Raw genomic sequence first — 18,355 nt, 5'->3', positions numbered from 1 at the left:
ACCACATTTTTCGATACTGTTTGAAAGTAGTCCTTAATTTGATTGTTTGAAAGTAGGCTCTATACAAACCGCACCCATGTATATTATGCATTTAAAGCAAATATATGTAATATATATATTTTTTTGTTAAATATAACAACGGATAAGCTTACAATCGCCGAGCAAATCTTGAACTTTCCTTTCTCTCTACGAAAAGATGTTATCTTTCTCTCTCTAGGATATGATCAAATTATAGTTCCTTTCTCTCTCTAACTTAGAGAGCAAAATTAGGGCTATTTTAGTCATTTAGTTTGCAGATAATATTTTTTCCCGTGAACCACATAAATTTAGAGACAAAAAAAGGCGTTTCTAGCAGGTACCCCTGTAAATAACATTATCTCTCTCTCTAAACTTCTCCCTCTTTCTCTCTCCAAACCTCTCTCTCTCTCTAACCCTTTTCCATGTAAACCCCGTCCAAAACATAACGGGATTCCCTCTGCGGCCCTTTTATTCCCAACCCCTCTCTCTCTCTCTCTAAATCTGTTTTCCCTTTTCTCTTCATTCGCCTCTTTGACGCTATCTGAGATAGCGATCCTTAGACTGATATCTACTGGATCGTTTTTAGAGTGAGGGAGATCGCGATTTTTTGTGTTTTCTTTCTTTTTTTTCTTTTTTCTTTGGAGTCGAGGGTTTCAAGCTTTTTGGTTCGTGTTCTTGAAGGCATAAGAATCAGGTGGGAAGCAATCAATCCAGTCTGGTTTTATTTATGTTTTGTTTGTGTTTGCCATGATTAGGGTTTTTTTGTTGATCAACTTCCCTGTTTGATTAAGTAGCGTTAGCGGTAGTTGGAAACTGATGAGATTTCTTTGGCCGTCATTTATTTTTTATTAGAATGTTTTGTGAGAGTTGGATGTATTCTTATTGATTTCGAACTCGTTAATTGAATTATAAAGCCTTGGTTTTTTTATGTATTCATGTTGGAACTAGGGTTTTTATTGGGGAGATGGTTCGTTAAAGTTTGTTTCTTTATCATAGCATTCAAAGTTACATCTTTTCTATGATTTTTATTTTTCTGAAATTTGTTGGTTACTTTGCCATTTAATGTTCATTCATTGTGTCTTCTTCGTATTTATACTATGAGATCGTTGTATGTGTCTATGTCTTCTTTCACCACAAATTACGTCTAGGCATGGAGGGCAGTGAGGGTTTAATTAAAAAATAAGAAAAAAAAATCTTGATCTGCTATTAGCTTAGTGTGGCCATATTACGGAGATTCTCTAGGATTTTCAAGTCCGTTTTTGAGTCGCATATATCTTTTGTGGTCTTTTAGGAGCTAAACCCTGTATGAGAACATTCATCCTACCTTTACGTTGTGAATTAGAGAGATATTGGTGCCTACAATTCTGTTTAAATGGTGAGTTAAGTTGCTTTTGAGTTGGTCCCTTTGGTGGATCCTATTAGTTTAGTTATTGGCTGTATGTTTGTGGCTTTATTTAATTCCAGATGCAAAACGCCTATACTCATTGTTCAAAAAAATGGATAGCCTGGTGCCTAGCTGCCAGAAGGTCCTTAGGGCGCATGCCAGGCTTGGATGGCCCTCCCTGGGTGCCAGGACCTGGGTGTTAAAGTGACCTCTAAGGGCACTTTGGGTCATTTTGACCCACAAATTTTTCATAAATGAACATTGGAGGTATTCTAAAGCCCCTATGTGAGAAAAAAATTCTAATTTGAGCCCCAAAATCGATTGATTTTGATATTTCTGTGAATCAAAAAAAGATTATGAAGTTTGAGGAAGCTTTCAAAATCTTAACCTTCATTGTTGGATTATTTTTTTTTATGGTGCTAGTGAAGATTTGAAGACTTTTGCGGTGATTTCTAGCTCGAAAGATGTCATAAACATCCTCTTGTATTGGACATTTGGGCTATTGTTTTTGTACTTTTCTGTTGTATTTCATCTTGTCTAGCTATGATTGTGTTCATGTGTCAGTATGGAATATGCCATACTCAGTTTGGATTGGATAGTTGGAGGCTAATACACCATGGACTTGTGTACGTTTTTTGACTTTTTTCACTAAATTTTCAATGATTCGAAGTTTTGAACGTGTTTCAGCATTCATGTGTATATATTTGCATGGAAAAGGTTAGATAGAATACGTATAAATGCAAAAAATACAAAATTAACTCAAATATCTGCATATATGTGCTTTTGAACAGGACATATATGCAAATTTTCACCTCAGGGTGCCTAAGGTTTTGGGGGCCTGCCTAGCACCTGGGCGTTGTGTGTTAGGGTGCTTCCTAGCGTTTTTTGAAGCACTACCCACGCTGTCATAATTCGAAATGAACTGTTGAGACATTTCAAATAGAAATTTGCTTGATGAAGGGATGGTTATGCCTTATGTTGCTTTGTCTATAGTTATCTTTAAGCGTAACAATGTTAAGAAAACGACAGTTAGTAGTTTCAAAAAAACAATGTTCAAGAAAACGTAAACGGGTGCCTCTGTGGTTGGGGTGTGCAACGGCCCGGGATGGGAGCTGCCTAGTGACCCGAGTGGGGGCCGCAGAGAAGAGGGGGGGGGGGGGGGGGGGGGGAGAAGGGGGGTGGAGGTTATTGGTGTTATGAATTTATGATTTACATATATTATAAATTTAGTCAAGTGTTACCCAATTCAAAAAAAAAAAAAAAAGGCAAATAAAGTCAAACATAGCCAAATGTGTATTATAAATTTATTATTTTGCATTATAAATTATAGATATAACCATAAATAGAGTAATATTGTCAAACATAGGCATAAATAGCCAAATATAGCCATAAATATATTATAATCACAAAAAATTAGCAAACTAAGAAAACAAAGCACTCATAAAGTTTCATCAGAAATGTAAAGCCAAACTTCAAAAATAAACACATGAAAATGAAAAAAAAGCATGAAACAATACTTACAATAAATACAAAACCCTAAACATAAACAATTGAATTTTACTAACCTTTTAGAAAACCAATAGAAGTAGGCTTCAATCGGTCACTTTTGGTTGCCAAAAGCTCTATTTTGCAACTTCTTTAATCCCTAAAAAGTTTCCAGTAGAATGTCTTTCAATTAGGGATTAAAGAGGGAGAGTATTCTACTTGTATTCCAAAAACAAGTCCCTCTTTAATCTCTCTCTCTCTCTCTCTCTCTCTCTTGTGGTCTTTGTTTTCTACTATTAGTTCACTGGGCTGGAGCTGCTGGACAGTAACCTATAACTTTAGGGTTAAAGACATAGCGTGCCTTATCACGAGGCTACTGCCCTTGAGTCCAAAAAATGCTTTTCTTTATTTTTTTTGTATCAGATTGTCTTATCTTTGGTCAAGTTCCATGCTTTGAGATGTAGATGAACATAAAAAGGAGTTGATTGAGAACTTCTGCCTGTTCTGCTCAAAGTTTTCCATGATGATGAACCTTAGTGAGAAGTACATTCTTATGGAAATGACTGGAATTTCTGTCATGTTTCTTGTATTTGAAGTGTGGCTTGAGAAAAATGTAGGATTGAATGAGAATGTTTCGCTGTTCATAGATATCTCAATTGTACAAGATGTACCACTCTCTCACTCATCCTATACACATTGCATGCATATACACTTGCAACATTGTACAAGATACCATAAGTGTCTACATGCATGAGTATTGAAATTTCTGGTATAGGGAACTATAACTGTAGGGTAGACGTTCTTGGGTGTGGCTACAAATGTACTTGATTTGTCTTCATTTAGATATTGCATTATCATAATGGGTGTTTATGTTGTTTTTCTTTGTAGGAGAACAATCAAGTTGAATGACCTTGGAGTTTTTCAAAGTAAACCATGTCTTCAAGCGTGTTAGCTGGAGATCGAAGGTACCTCGGTTATTTCTCACATTATCCATGTGTTTGTCCATATATGTTAAGGGTTTGTGGGATTTTGACAGTCTTTATTTTGTGCATGGGGATCTTTTTTATCGTTATTTGGTATTTGTGAAATTCATTAAGTTTTTGGGTTTCCATTTCTCAAATTTGACTTCAGCCGATCATGACTTTATCGTTTGATTTGTGTAATTGTGCCAAAGAATAACATCAAATGCATGCAATCAGTGGTACATAGGGGATTCAATATTAGTCTCATACATATTTTAATTTTATGAAAAAGAAAATGGCAATACTTTTTGGTCTTATTAAAGTATTTTATTGGTTGATAAGTTAGCTACTTGAGTCCCGTCTCTCTCCTCCCACACCCCCCACCCCACCCCTGCCTTTTCCCTTTTATGATGGCTTTCATAGAGATTTATTTCGATTATAGTAACACGTTACACGTCCTTTCATACCAATAAAAGAAGTCCTTTAATAGAAGTTCTTTGCATTGGCATGGAACACCATATACTTTTTAATCCAACTAGAAACATCGTTATATTTTGACTGAAGTGTATTTTGTGGTTAATTGAAACTAGTTCTGGCATAAACATACTACAACTTAGGGCATGAAGAGTTGGAAAGTCGTGAGGGGTAAGGAAGTTGCCAATTAAGGTGTCTGGGGCTCCATTGCATCTGTGAAATTAAATGATGAGCAGGTTTCCTTTCTTTGGGAGATTAGTAATGTGGGCTAGTGATTCCCTTTTTTCTTTCTTCACGATCCCTGTTTCTTTGCCTACATGGTTAAATCACTATTCCTAATATCTGTATTTGTTAACAACGATGATTTGCAAATCATGCCTTTGTGCTACAAATCAGTCAATTATGTGCTCAATTTAATAACAATTATTGGTTTAGGGTCAAGAGGTGCCTAGGATGTAGAAATTTATACACTTTGACTGTGGTGCTCTTATATCAGATATAGCACTTAGTCTTGGATCTGTATATCTTTGGTAGAAGACTTTTACCGAAGACTCGAAGACTTTCTTTTCTTGTATCATGTAAGACTCTTGAGAAATTCAGGTCAAATGGAGGTAGCACCTGGGTATGTAAGTGGTGTTGTATATTCCCCCTAATGACAAATGAATTTTCCCTAGACATTTTTTTTTGGATGTAAAGTATAATAAATGGGGCTGCTGATGGTAGGGCTGACATGCCGCGCATGCCTTTAGAACTCTCAGCCCTTTCTTTGAAAGGATGTTAGATGTTTGGCATTTGATGTGTGCTGGTCATTTGTTTCATTATGTTCTGTGCATTTTAATACAATTGACTTGTTGCCTACATGCTTCTATCTGAGTTGGTTAATTATGTTTAGGTTTTCCATTTCAAAGTTATAAGCTTTAGAGTGCATGGGACCCTGATTTCTGTGTAACATGAGATGGTTGAAGAAAATTGTATTGTGTACATCATCCCTGTTTGCATTGGTGATGATTGAATGGATCTTATGTCAAAATATTGATACAAAAGTTTGGTGAGGGGACAAACTTTCAACACTTCCTTTCGGATGATCTTTATGTTTATTATATTCTTGGAACTTGTTGCAGATGGACTTCTACTCGCAGAGGTGGCATGCAACTTTTAGGAAAAATTGCTGTACCTAAAGTTGCTGTACCTAAGCCTGTTAATTTGCCTAGTCAAAGGTATGGTACTTAAAAAAATTGACTATATTTTTTTGAGAGGAAGTTAACTAAAAAAAAAAAATTGACTATTTAAATCCCATATTTTTTGTGGCTTCTCTTTTTTCTTGAATGACTGTATGATCTCTGTTATTTGCAGGTTGGAGAACCACGGCTTGGACCCAAATGTGGAAATTGTTCCAAAGTAATGTTTTTTTCCTAATGGAATTGAATTACTTTTTATTTGTGTCTGTAGTTTGTGTTGGGCAAGATAACTTTTTAGATATTCACTATTAGTATCTTATGCGATATCAAAGATAGGGATTGCTAGCACCTGTTATTTTAGGGGACTTATTTTGTGTCTTGATAGTTCCGAAGCAATCGAATGCAACCTATTTTAAGCAGTGCATGTACTCGTTTTATTTCTTCACATGTTACTTCTACTAAGTGTCCAGATTTTAGGGAAACACCCAATGTTCGCTGGGAGTGTCTTCTGTTTATTTTGAATGAAGTACCTTTAATTATTTTCATGAACACAAAAAAACCATATGCAATCTTGTGTTGCAATGGCCAGTTGGTTCACCTTCTAGCTGGAATGCATCCTGATTTGGTCAGTGGGGATGTACATTTGATCCTTTTCGAGCGAGGTTGAACTTAGGACGAGATCAGGTCATATTCTCTCTATTTGGTTCAAATATGTAGTGGATATACTTAGGTGTTTCATTAGGGATGTATACTTCGAGTCAAGCATACAAGAATTTGTATGTACTGATTGATAAAGTGATTACTAGAATTTGAATGTACGGATTGATAAAGTGATTTCATCTGTATGTAGCAATGAAAGAAATGTAGAAACAGCAGACTACAAGAAATAAATGATTACATGAATGTGGCCTTATATTGCACGGAGCTTAATGTACTTGATAATGTAATGCTCGTATGTATAGTTCTGTTACCGTTGTAAGTCTCCCATTTAGACAACTTTTCTCCAGAGATGTAATGTCAAATGCTTCCTATTGTACTCGTACAACTGTGGTCTTTTGCACTGTATATTTTTTGGATCACCCAGGCTTAGCCCTCCTCCTTTGACACCATGTGGGAGCAATGACTGGTACATTCCACCTGTATCAATTCCAGGTCTTGGTTTATGGAGAATAACTGTACTTGCTATTTTGTGGGCTATTTGGTTAGAAAGTAACAACAGGTATTTTAAAGACCAAAATAAAGCTCTGCACATATTGAGAGGACAACTCAAGGCCACTGTGATCTCATTGGCAAGGTCAAACAAGGAATTTTGGGGATATGGGGCCAGAGATTTTACTAATCATTGGGGTCATTGTTGAGAAATGTGAAGTAGTGCTGAACATTGAGCCTTTGAAATGGCAGCTGACACCTGACAATGTACTGAATGAACTTTGATGGAACCTTTGATGGGAGCTCTGGGTCTGTAGGTGTTGGAGATATTGTAAGGAACCATAAGGGTCAGATCCTGATTACCTACTCAGGGACCATTGCTTAGTTGTGAAGCTGCAGGGTCTGAAGCATAGTGACTGGGAATTGGAGCGGGAACAGCTCTGGGATTGGGATTGGGATTGTCAGATCTAGATAGGCCAAAAGATCCGGTAGTCCGGGATCGCAAACCTTACAGTGTATCTAGCCCTGAGCTGCATCCCATGTATAAAGGATCTCAGTCCCAAGGATCTGGATCCCATTTTGCAAGGGCCACCTTTCCCACTTCTCATGGGATCTCGATCCCAAATACCTGAGGGACCCCAATCCATATAAATTGGGGTCCTCAATTCGTAAATATAAAGAATCGCAGTCCTCATGCTCTCGGAAACTAGATTCCATTGCGCAACAGACCTGGTTCCCTCTTCCCATTGTGTTAAATGCTTTAATTATGTCAATTCTTGATATGGTTCTTGCATTTTAGATTTTACAACTCCAGTCTAATACTCTATAGTCCACAATCTATATATAGTACTCTAATTATTTTAATTTTTGATGTTTGGGATCACTACACGATATGGATGGAGATCCACAAATATAGGGATCGAGATCCCAACATGACAGGGATCCAGATCCACAAATAACAGGATTGAGCTCCCTCATTAGGGGATCAGATCCCTACAAATAAGGGATTAAGATTCCTAGAAAATGGACCGAGTTTCCTCACCAAAAAAAAAGGATCTCCAATTGAGATCCATGATTTGGAGTGCGGGAGCTGGTTTTAGGAGCCGGAACTATGCCCTTTAGGGGCGATCCCGGGAACTATGGTCTTAAGCCTCGTCTTGCTAGTAAGCTTTATGAAATTTGAATCCAAATCGAAAAAATCTTATTACAGAAGGGATTTCAAGATGTGATTTCAAGGAAGGAGGGGATAAAACAATTTCCATGGCTTCCATATAGCATTTTCCAGGACATAGAATAGCTCCTCATCCCCTTGCAATTGGTCATACGGCATATGACGCAGGAGGTAAATGAGAAGGCAGATGTGCTTGCTAGACAAGAATAAGGGAAACCTACTTAGTAGTGACTTGGTACCAGCATAATGGCCTTTATAGAGCATATACCACACAGTCAATTTTGTAGAATCCTATTTTCGTGTCTGTTGAGACTAGGCTTTTAAACCTAGTTTCGTAAAGAGTCCTCTCATACTTTGTATATTTGATTGATAGAAATCAATGAAGTATGTCAACTATCCCCCAAAAAAAAGGTTGAATGTTCCCTACTTGTTTGACCACATTCAATTAGGTGTATTATTCTCTAGAGGACCCAATTGTGAATTCTCTTTTTGGCATATTTGGCAGGGGTACTCTTGGCTGGGGAAGCAACACTCGTCCTACCGCTCCAGGAAATGCATGGGGTTTGTCAGCATTGTCATCCCCAAACACTGATGGAAGTCCTAGTTCGATTAACCGCCTTACTGGTCGCCCTTCATCTGGGGGTGACACTCGCCCCTCTACAGCTGGTAGTGATAAATCACAAGAACCTGTTTCTTCTAGTGCATGGGGCCCATCTTCTCGACCTTCTTCTGCATCAGGGGTATTGGGGTCGAACCAAACATTGTTGCCATCACCTCGTCCTCACTCTGCAGAAACAAGACCTGGTAGTTCTCAGCTATCCCGGTTCGCTGAACCCTTGACTGATAGTTCTGTTGCATGGAGAGGATCAGGAACTGCAGAGAAATTGGTAAATCTGTTTCTTTGCCCATGATTTCTTAATTGTCTTCAAATATACAGAAGGGAAACGTTAATGCAAAAAAAAGGTAAACTATTGGCATATCTCTATGACATACCATATACCGGTGGGGCATTCCATTCTGAAGAAGGATGGTGGAAATGAACTATGGTTCCAAATAAATGTCTATCATGGGAACCATGGCTCATCTCTAGCATCTGCCGTTGAGAAGGATGCTGTTTTCTCAGCACATGTATGGAATTACCATATGCTAGGTGGGTAATTATGCATTTCCTTTTCCCATTAAAAAGTTACTAATTTTGTCGTGGTATTTTTTGTTTGGTGTCTCCCCTTTTTTTTTTTTTTGTCTTTATGTTTGGTTAAATTTTTATACGCTCTTTTCCCTGATGTATGCTAGCTATTGGCAATGGTTCTTCACAGGGAGTTTCGTCCTCAAAGGGCAGCGGGTTTATGCTTTCATCTGGCGATTTTCCAACTCTTGGTTCTGATAAGCCTACTGACTCGAACGCACGACAAGGTACTTAGAGTTTCTTTGCCCATGATCTTTAGGTATTGTAGTTTTTGGAAACAGTGTATGATCTTTGCATTTAGAAGGTTGAAACGATTATGCATATACTCAAAAACTTGTAGAGACCCATTTTGGTCTTTCATATGTTCTATGGCAGGCCACAGCTCTCATGGGCGTCCATCATCGGCTTCTGGACACCCATCTGCGCCTTCTGGTCGTCCATCTTCAGCCTCTGGGCGTCCATCTTCAGCCTCTGAGCGTCCATCTTCAGCCTCTGGGCGGCAAATGACACCAAAGGAGAGGCCTGGAACATCTCCTTCTGGTGAGTGTATCCACATTCATATTTCTTATGCACACCCACACAACGACACACACACACACACATGTATAGATAGACGGGACAGAGTACTATATTCTAAGTATAAATATTGTTTTTGGGTACTCATGCCCACTATCTGTTGTTGAAAGTAATTCCTGGCCCGTGGAGTTAATTGTTCGCATTCAAAAAGCAGGGGGCCATAAGAGTTAAATTGAATTTTATGATCTAGAACTTAAGTTTGCAAGCTCATTATTTCTACAGTTCTACTACCTATCTTCTTTCTTGTCTTCTCTAAAAAAATGGGGTGGATTAGAGAGAGAGAGAATATGGCTAACCCTTAAACCCTCTTTTGAGAGAGAGGATGTCGTGGGCCCTAAGTTTTTTTTTTTAATCATGAGGGAAAAAGGATTGGAGAGTGAGATTTTTATTTATTTTAAATTTCCTCCGTTGGAAATTTTGGTCATGAGGGACTAAGATGTATATCTTCACCCATGACGAAAACTGCATGTCAGAGGATTTGTTTTACCCCAGAACTCTCAAATGATCTTTATTCAGGTTTAAATTTATTTTGGATTAAAAGCATTTGACTTGGAGATAAAAAAATGCTCAGATCTCCATCATTGATCGACTCTGGACAACCTATTTAATAGACAATTGATCTGGGTTTTTAACAATTTTCTTTTTCTGAAATTGATCACTAGATGATAAAATTTCAGGTCGGGAAAATTGCCTTAACTACATGTTTTGCTAGAATGAAATACAATGAAATACACAATTGGATTGGACTCACTTCTGTAGATTAACAACCCTCCCCCCCGTCCCTCCTTTTTTCACCCCTTTCATGTAAAGACAAAAAAGCAAACTCATTGCATCTGGAAAGACTGGGCCAGGTCAAACAAGTTATATCATGACCCATCCAAGTTTACACACTGAATCTTTTCAAGCTGTATCAAATAAGTCCAGCTGAGTTTACACTGTGAATCTTTTCAAGCTGGAACAAAAACTTCTTTGATCTGGCTGGACCTTGTCTGGTTGACCTGGGTGGTCCTGGTCAGAGAACGATGGTTGGGACTGAGTACCACCTTCTACACTCTTAAGAAGCATGGAATATACTCCTAGATAGGTAGGTAGATCGATATATAGACGAATAGATAGGTAGGTGGGTTAGTATACAGCTAGCTTTCTAGATAGATGGATATAGAATTCTTCACTTTTGATTGGTCAGCAATCAATAAGATGTTTCTATCTGTCACTTGACTGTGGGTCTGTCTCAACAGAAGACGTTTTTGTGGATGATAGCACAGAGAAGGGATCTGTAAACACTTGGAAAAGAGAGAACTCCCCATATTCTTCAGGCGGGGCCGCACCACCTTACAGGGAGAATTGGCAGAGAGATCAGCCTCAGCAGATGCAGCCATATGCGAACATGGCCATGCCGCCACCACCCCATTTTGATCCCTGGCAAGGGGCCCCAGTTCGAAACCCTCAAGAAGGCCCCTGGTTCAGGGGCCCACCCCACGTGGGTCCATATGGACCATCAGGACCTACAGGGCCATATCCGGTAGACCCTTCTGCATATTTCCATGGTCCAATGCCAGTCAGGCCTCTTCCCTATACACAACCAGTTCCAAGGCCCAGTAGTGGAGGTGGTGGTTACCACCAGAATGGGGAATCCTTTCGACCTCTTGTGCCACCTGACCCTTACATGGTTCCTAGTCGACCGATGCCTCTAGGTCAGGGGGTTTATCCTAGTCCAGTGCCTTATGATGGGTATTATGGTCCTCCACGTGTGGGCTTTAACAACTCAGATGATCGAGATCCTACCATGATGGGGCCTTCTGTTTATAACCGATATCCTAACCAAAATACCCACCCTGATTCAAGTAGATTTCAAGGGAAGCCTGCCCAGGGTGCCAACTCTGGTCCACCTAGGGAAGTTCTAGAGGCTCGACATGGTCCTGAGGTGCATCAGGGGCCGTACAAAGTTCTGCTGAAGCCTAACTATGACTGGTCTGATAAGAATTCAGGGCAAAAGGAAGGAAACCATTTGGCTTCAAATGCAACAATGCATTCTGATAAGGTGAGCCCAAGGACTAGTGGGGAAAATGATTGGGGGGCTGCTGCTTCCAATGATGAGCCTATGGATTTCTCAAAGCCAGCATTTAGTGAAGAAGTTTCTTCACAAAATAGCCCAGATAATTGTAGGTCTTCGGTTGTTAGTGATACCACTTCTGAAGCCACTAGTAAACCCATGGTCTCTGTTGATAGGAAGTTTGATACTACTGATAGTAAACCAAAGCTTCCTCAAGAACCGCTAGCTACCAGGACCAATGTGGCTGGGGCTCGATCATTTGAAGGTCGATATCAAGCTTCCCAAGTTGTTAGTAAAGAGGAGAAACCCAAAAGGTTCAAGGTTGTGAATGGTAAATCCGAACTTCCTGCTAAAGAACATGGCAGCGCTCCTGTGTCAACCGAGAAGGCTCCTGGTAGTGATGTGCTTGTGCTCATTTCTCATAAAGATGAAGGTGCAACCATTGATGATCACTCTGAATCAAGTGGCAATGTTACAGTTGAAACTAAACAGCCTGAAGTGCGGCATACCTCAATGGAGGCTGTGGTGGAGTGCTCTGAAATTGGAGAGAGGTCCCATTCTCATAGTAATCAAAGAGGTCAGGTTGTGCAAGGGCGAGGAGGCTATCGAGCCAAAGGAAGGTTTAATAACAATAAGAATTTTCAGGAGAGTGAAGAGTGGCGAAGGAAAGCCTCTGGGGAATCCAGCCAAGTTAATGTGCTCATGCCTGATTATCATGCTGGTCAAGATGATTTTGAGAAACATGTGTTAGATATATCTATAAAGGTTGGTGGAGTACCATACTTGACATCCTCATTTGATTCAGATGATCATAAGGCGCAGGTATGTGATCTAGTTACTTTTGGGGAAAAAGTACACTTTGATGTCCGAATTGGCTGTGGAAAAACCATTGTCACATTGGGGTCATCACTGTCCAATGAAACTGCTGTACGGTAATAGAGAGAGGGTTAGATCCATCCACCATGGGGATCTTATCTTGTTCTCCCCTCCACTCCTTTCTTTCTCTCTCTCTCAGACGTTCATCATTCCCTTGGACGGTGATGAACCCAATGGACCACTGTTTATAACACTTCATTTCGATTGAATTATATTATACTTCATTTGAGCTTTGAGCTTTTTTCAGCGTGCGAAGATGAAAGAGATTGCTACGCAACGTGCAAAGCAGCTGCAAAAGGAGGAGGAAGAACGAACGAGAGAGCAGAAGGCCAAGGCTCTAGCAAAGTTGGAGGAGTTGAATAGGCGAACAGTAGCAGAAGGCTCAGTGGACCAGAAGATTGACCAGCCTCTTCAACAGGGCAACAATTCACAGACAAAGCCAGTGGGCACAACTGAATCCTCCAGTAAAACTATTATCGGTGGCTCTCAGGAAGCATTGTGTTCAGAAGCTCCTCAATTGCCATCTAATGAACAAGAGACACAGATGACTGAGAATAGTTCAACCAAGAAGCCTGAAGACTCCACTAGTTTCACTTCAAGTATGCCTTCTAAGACCCCAAGTCCTTCTTGGCAGGTAACATCCAAGTCGCCATTACCACCACCACAAGAAGCCAGTACACAAGAAGCTCCTCCTATTGGTAGACCTGCCCCACAAGGTCAAGAAATTAGTGGTGGGTCCAAGCAAAGGCCATCAGGTTATAAACGGAAACCGACTCTCTCTCATGAAAAGAACCTCAACAACCAACCTGCACCAGTCTCTTCAAGTGTCTCAAAACCTCATGGAATCACCGTAGTTGACTCGACTTGCCCATCTGGCTCACCTGAAATCATTGCTCATACTGAAGAGGCCTCCATTACAGTGGGCAAGAAGAAGTTTGGCAGAAACTTGAGGAACAAACACAAGCCTGATGAGACTGTTGCTGATTCACCTTCCCTAGAAAGTGATATTGTGAATGCTTCAAGTGATAATGGCAAGTCTTTAACATTTGGTTCTTTTCACCAGGAGGTTAACATCCCTGCCAACGCTAACCAACTGCAGCCTTTTAAGGAGGCTCAAGAGGCCTTAATTTCTCAGAATGCTCCATCTTTAGATCAGGGACCCTCACAACCATCTGAAGAAGCTCCTGGTAAAGTAAATCAGTGGAAGCCTCAGCCTTCAAGGAGGCCCACACGAGGCGGACACACTGCTAGAGTGACTGAAAAGTTCCATGGAAGTGAAGCTGTTGTGTGGGCTCCTGTTAAGGCACCAAGCCAGCCGGTGCCCTCTGATGAACCTGCTCATAACTGTAAGGAGGAGGCCCCTACTGTCAAGGCTGAGCAAGTGAGCCCACAAAGCCCGTTTAAAAGTAAGAGGGCTGAGATTGAGAGGTATGTGCCCAAGCCGGTAGCAAAAGAGCAGGCGCAACAAGGGAAAAATTGCCAGCAAGAGTCAGCTTCCGCTGTTTCTCAAGCCTTTCCTGATCAAACAAGTGGGAAACAGGAGATGTCTCAGACTGATAATGAAATCAGTATAGATTCTGGTGGGGTAAAGAATATCGAGGGCAAACAACATAGGCATGCTAAGGGGCATGGCTCTTGGCGCCAGAGAAACTCTCATGACTCTTCCCATGATGTCCTGTTGAATTCTTTGGAGTGGTCTTCTTCAGGGGATCAGAACAAGATGGCAGATCGGAATCAGCCTCCAAAACAGGAAACATTTTCCCCCAAAAGGCAGGCTAAGCATTATGATAACTCAAACAATGGTTTGATTGGGCCTGTTTCTTCTAAGGGTCAAGAAAGCCCATTTTATCAGGGGGAAAGCCTTGTTGTGACAGTGGAGAAAGGAAAGAGATCCTCAATGAAGGTGCAAAGAGGTGGAAGTCATAACCAATCTGGGATTGATAAAGAGTGGCAGGCTGCTGGTGCTAAAAGAGGTGATTATACTCAAACTGGAATTGATAAAGATTGGGAGGCAGCTGGTGCCAAAAGAGGCGATAATAACCAATCCTTGACGGTGGAGACAATAGAATTGGAGGGGAAAGGTGGTGTGGTTTTGGATCAAACCACTTCTCAGTGGCAACCCAAGTCTCAAGCTTACTCTGCTCATCAAAGGCAGGGAGGGGGCCGAAACGGCGATAGAGGAGGGCCAGGGGGTCAGAAGTCTTCTGTGCAAGTTGTTAGGGCTTCCTTGGAGAAGGAACTTAATCCTCAATTCAATTCTCAAAAGACTCTTTCTTTCTCTAAGGAGGCAGCTAAGCCTGGTCATCAAGATCTTGAGAAGAGTGAAAAGGTTCTCCACAATCAGCAGGCAACTAGTGTAGGTACACCTATTGATTCTCAAACTGAACAACAGCAACAGCAGCCAGTTTACCGAAGGCATCCCCTGCAAAGTAATCGGTTTATGAGGGGCCCCGGCCATGAACTGCCCTATGGTGGCAGGGCTCATGGCTTGGAGAGTGGCAAGCAGCATGTACCTTCAAATGGTGAGAGGAGGAAGCATAATTCTCACTATGAGTATCAACCTGTTGGGTCTAACAAGCCTAGTGAGGCTACTTATCAGAAAAGCTTGGATTGGGGAGAGTATGACCAAGTGGATTCACAGGTGGGTTTGGGTCCAGGGTATCAGCAACGCTCTGGTTGGGAAGAGGAGAACCAGGTGGGTTCAAAGGTGGGACCCGGGCCAAGGTATCGTGACCGGGGCCAAGGCCAGGGAAGACGTGGTGGCCGGTTCTATGCGAGGAACAATTTGGCTGCCTCTTCTAAGGTGACTGCTGGTCATGGCAATGGAGAGTGAAGGACAGGACACCTTGTTCCTTTCTGTTTTGTCAAACCAGCTTAGAGCATAGAAGGCTGCTCTTTCTTGGCTTTGGCGATGGCTCTCCAACCCATCTATGGTCAGGTGAGTTGGTCATTTTTCATTTTAGTTTTTGTATATTTTTATGTAGACTGATTTGTGATTGTTGGGCTATCTTTATCTAGTGCTCGGCATTGGAGTTTCTAACTGGTTGTCTTTTTTATTCTTTGGTGCGTTTGACTCAGTGTGCTCATTGAGGTTTGGGATCTCTGACAATTTGGAAAGAGAGAGGCATGTGCTGGGGAAAAGAGAAGTGAGAAGCCATTGTATGGGAGGTATGGGTGCTGTTTTGAGATAGATTTTTGAGATGTGTTTTCCATTTGAACAGCTTGCTACTGTCTCTTGGTTGTTCTAGGATGGAGACCTGAACATTCATTCCTAGAAAAGCCAGTATTTAGTGGCCATTTTCTGGATAGGGTTTTGTTAAAGAAAAAAAAGACTATTTCTGATTCCCCTTGTGACTGTTTTTGCTCCTGATAATGAAAGGGATAAAGCAATGCCTACATTTCATCTCTACATGTATTTTGCTTCATTTCTTTTGCCTACGCCCGATCCCCCAGGTAGAGGAAGGGGGAGTTACCAAATATTGCAGTTTGTTTGGTTTCATTCATGAGTACGTTAGTAATCGAGAAATGTGTAAGATGAACAGAAAACCTACCACTATATCAGATTGACAAATGAGGTTTACTGTTTGGGGTTAGGGTTTTTATTGCAGTGGTGTATGTGAACTGTGTAAGGTCAGTGTTTCCTTTTCTTTTAATCCTGTATCAGATGGATTGCATACCCAAATTATACTTCTTTTTTATACTCAGTGAATTTGTTTTGTGAAATCTTCTTGATCCATTCCCACATGTTTTGAGAAATCCAAATTCCTACTGTCCATCTCTACTTGGGTATCATTGCATTCCTATTGTCCATTTTTCCTTTTGTAGAAGCTAACTGCACAACATATGAACAAGAATGGATTGAGTAAAAAACTCTGGTTTTTTATGGGTGGTCCCACCATGGTGCTCCCACCGCTTTGTGAAAAATTGTCCATCGCATGCAGGAGTTGATAGAACTTGAATGGCTGGGATTTGCTCAATAGACATGGAAAGATGTTCTTAAATTTACAAGATGTTGAAGGTGTATTTGTAGATGGACATTTGTGTGCTAGCTTTGACACCTTTGGGTTCAAGTGTCTTTCGCAAACGTTTTAATTATGGTTTTTACATTTTCCATTGTAAAATTGCTTGGTCAGACTCGGACTCATTTGAAGCGGACCAAGGGGAGCTTGGACTACAGCCCCTGGCGAGTGAAAGTCCGAGTCCGACTTTTTAAACACTGGTTCTGAGGATACATTATTTGTAAATAATTACGAGGCAATTAGGTAGACCTCTTCACTGAATGCAACAATGCCTCTTGCACTTGTATGGTTGTCTGCTTGCCACAATTTGAACATTAACACCAATCATCTTGTGCTAGCATTGGAGCATTTAATAGAAAAATATTATGCTAGCATATGGCCATTATATGGCTGGTGCCTCCTCAAGATGTCAAAAAGGGACGGTTGGATTGGGTGATTTCTACCAAAAAAGTGTCGAATGTTTTTCGACTGTGTTAGCATCACGCCCTAATAATGGTGGTCCTACAGAGGGAGAAAATGATCAGTTCTCTCTCTCTCTCTATTTCCTAAAGCAGGGGTGCGAAAGATAGTTCTCTCTCTCATCTATTTCCTTCTGTCTATTGATTTAAGGGAAAAAAAAAAAAAACCAGTCCACGGAGTTGGTTCATTAGGCTTTGCCTCTCTCTCGTGTCTTTCTATTTCTCTCCCTCCTAAGAGAGAGAATGTTTATGTGGAGTCTTTGCTTCCTTGTTTATTTCTTTTATTATTAAAAAATACCCAAAGTGAAGTAAGTATTTGGTGTCTTTGTTTGATTTCTCTTATAAAAAGATCAACAAAAAAGAACCCTGTATCCCTTTTCTCCCCCTTTTTCTTCTTCTTCCTTTTTTTTAAACATAATATGAATGTGGAAAGATATTGATCTCTCATTTTTTCCTGAAAAACTCTCAAATTTTCCTCGGTCACTATCTCGTTTATTCACAATAGCCTTGAAATCTACAATTTATGAAATATTGAGATCAAATTTCAATTATTTTTGGGTTTTTGTTTTTAGACCCAATGCCCTTTTCCTTCTGATTTATCCCTAAATTCTCCACCGAATTATTTGACTTCTGTTTTAAAACGGTCATTTTGTATCCCTCTTAACAGATCCATACCGTAATCTGTTGGATTGCAGCCCTTTGTTCGAAGAAATCTATGCTAAAAAGTTCAAGAGTTTTTTTAACTTGAAATAAAAAATCTTCAATTCTCAGTCACATCATTGTTTCTAACAGGTCACATATCATAACATGTTGGATTGCAGCCCTTTGTTCGTAGAAATCTAGGCCCGAAAATCCAAGAGTTTGTTTTTGACGTGAAATGAAAAATCCTCAATCTCACTTAACAGTTGTGTTTTGTATAAGGTTGCAACCATAAACAATGCACATCTAAATTTTTTCATGAGATGCAATTTTTTACTTACCCAATAAAAAATGGGATGTAATTTTAGTGTTGAAAATTTGTAGGATGATGCAAGAATCTATTTTTATCTTTATTATAAATTTTTTAACTTAAAAAATGGTTCAAATCAAGTAGATTTATAAACACATGAAAATCTTGAAAATTCACGGTGTAAATAATGTGTTACACGATATATAATTTTTAAGGCTTGATATCTCTCTCTTTTTTCATATCTATATATCTCGATGTCAAGATGATCAATTGGATATTTTTCTAACACCAAAACAACCTTTTTGGAAGGATTTTAGATGTGCACCTTAATGCTACATTTTAAGGTGTCAGCCTTATATATATATATATATATATATATATATATATATATATATATATATATATGGGTGTGGTTGC

At 40.0% G+C, this 18,355-nt stretch overlaps 1 protein-coding gene across 4 annotated transcripts; it reads left to right on the top strand.

The window, feature by feature from the left end:
• The first annotated feature begins 159 nt into the window (after nt 1-159).
• Nucleotides 160-16,814, top strand: MOS1 (modifier of snc1). Of its 4 annotated transcripts, none has more exons than XM_088846008.1 (11): nt 160-712; nt 3,776-3,852; nt 5,445-5,540; nt 5,677-5,721; nt 8,327-8,708; nt 9,138-9,234; nt 9,383-9,547; nt 10,825-12,458; nt 12,760-15,450; nt 15,591-15,680; nt 16,454-16,814. In XM_088846008.1, the coding sequence occupies exons 2-9, from the start codon at nt 3,821-3,823 to the stop codon at nt 15,343-15,345; spliced, it is 5,037 nt and encodes a 1,678-aa protein (XP_088702134.1). In that variant the 5' UTR covers nt 160-712; nt 3,776-3,820; the 3' UTR covers nt 15,346-15,450; nt 15,591-15,680; nt 16,454-16,814. The 4 variants fall into 4 exon arrangements, with proteins under 4 accessions (XP_088702134.1, XP_088702132.1, XP_088702133.1 ...); XM_088846006.1 differs by having other exon boundaries at nt 10,822-12,458; XM_088846007.1 differs by lacking the exon at nt 16,454-16,814 and having other exon boundaries at nt 15,591-15,921.
• Nucleotides 16,815-18,355: the final 1,541 nt, after the last annotated feature.

The sequence above is a fragment of the Amborella trichopoda genome, chromosome 9 (assembly GCF_054954075.1).
Source record: "Amborella trichopoda isolate Santa Cruz 75 chromosome 9, AtrichopodaSantaCruz75HAP2 v2.0, whole genome shotgun sequence".
Classification (NCBI taxonomy): domain Eukaryota; kingdom Viridiplantae; phylum Streptophyta; class Magnoliopsida; order Amborellales; family Amborellaceae; genus Amborella; species Amborella trichopoda.
This window is presented reverse-complemented; position numbering and strand designations above follow the sequence as displayed.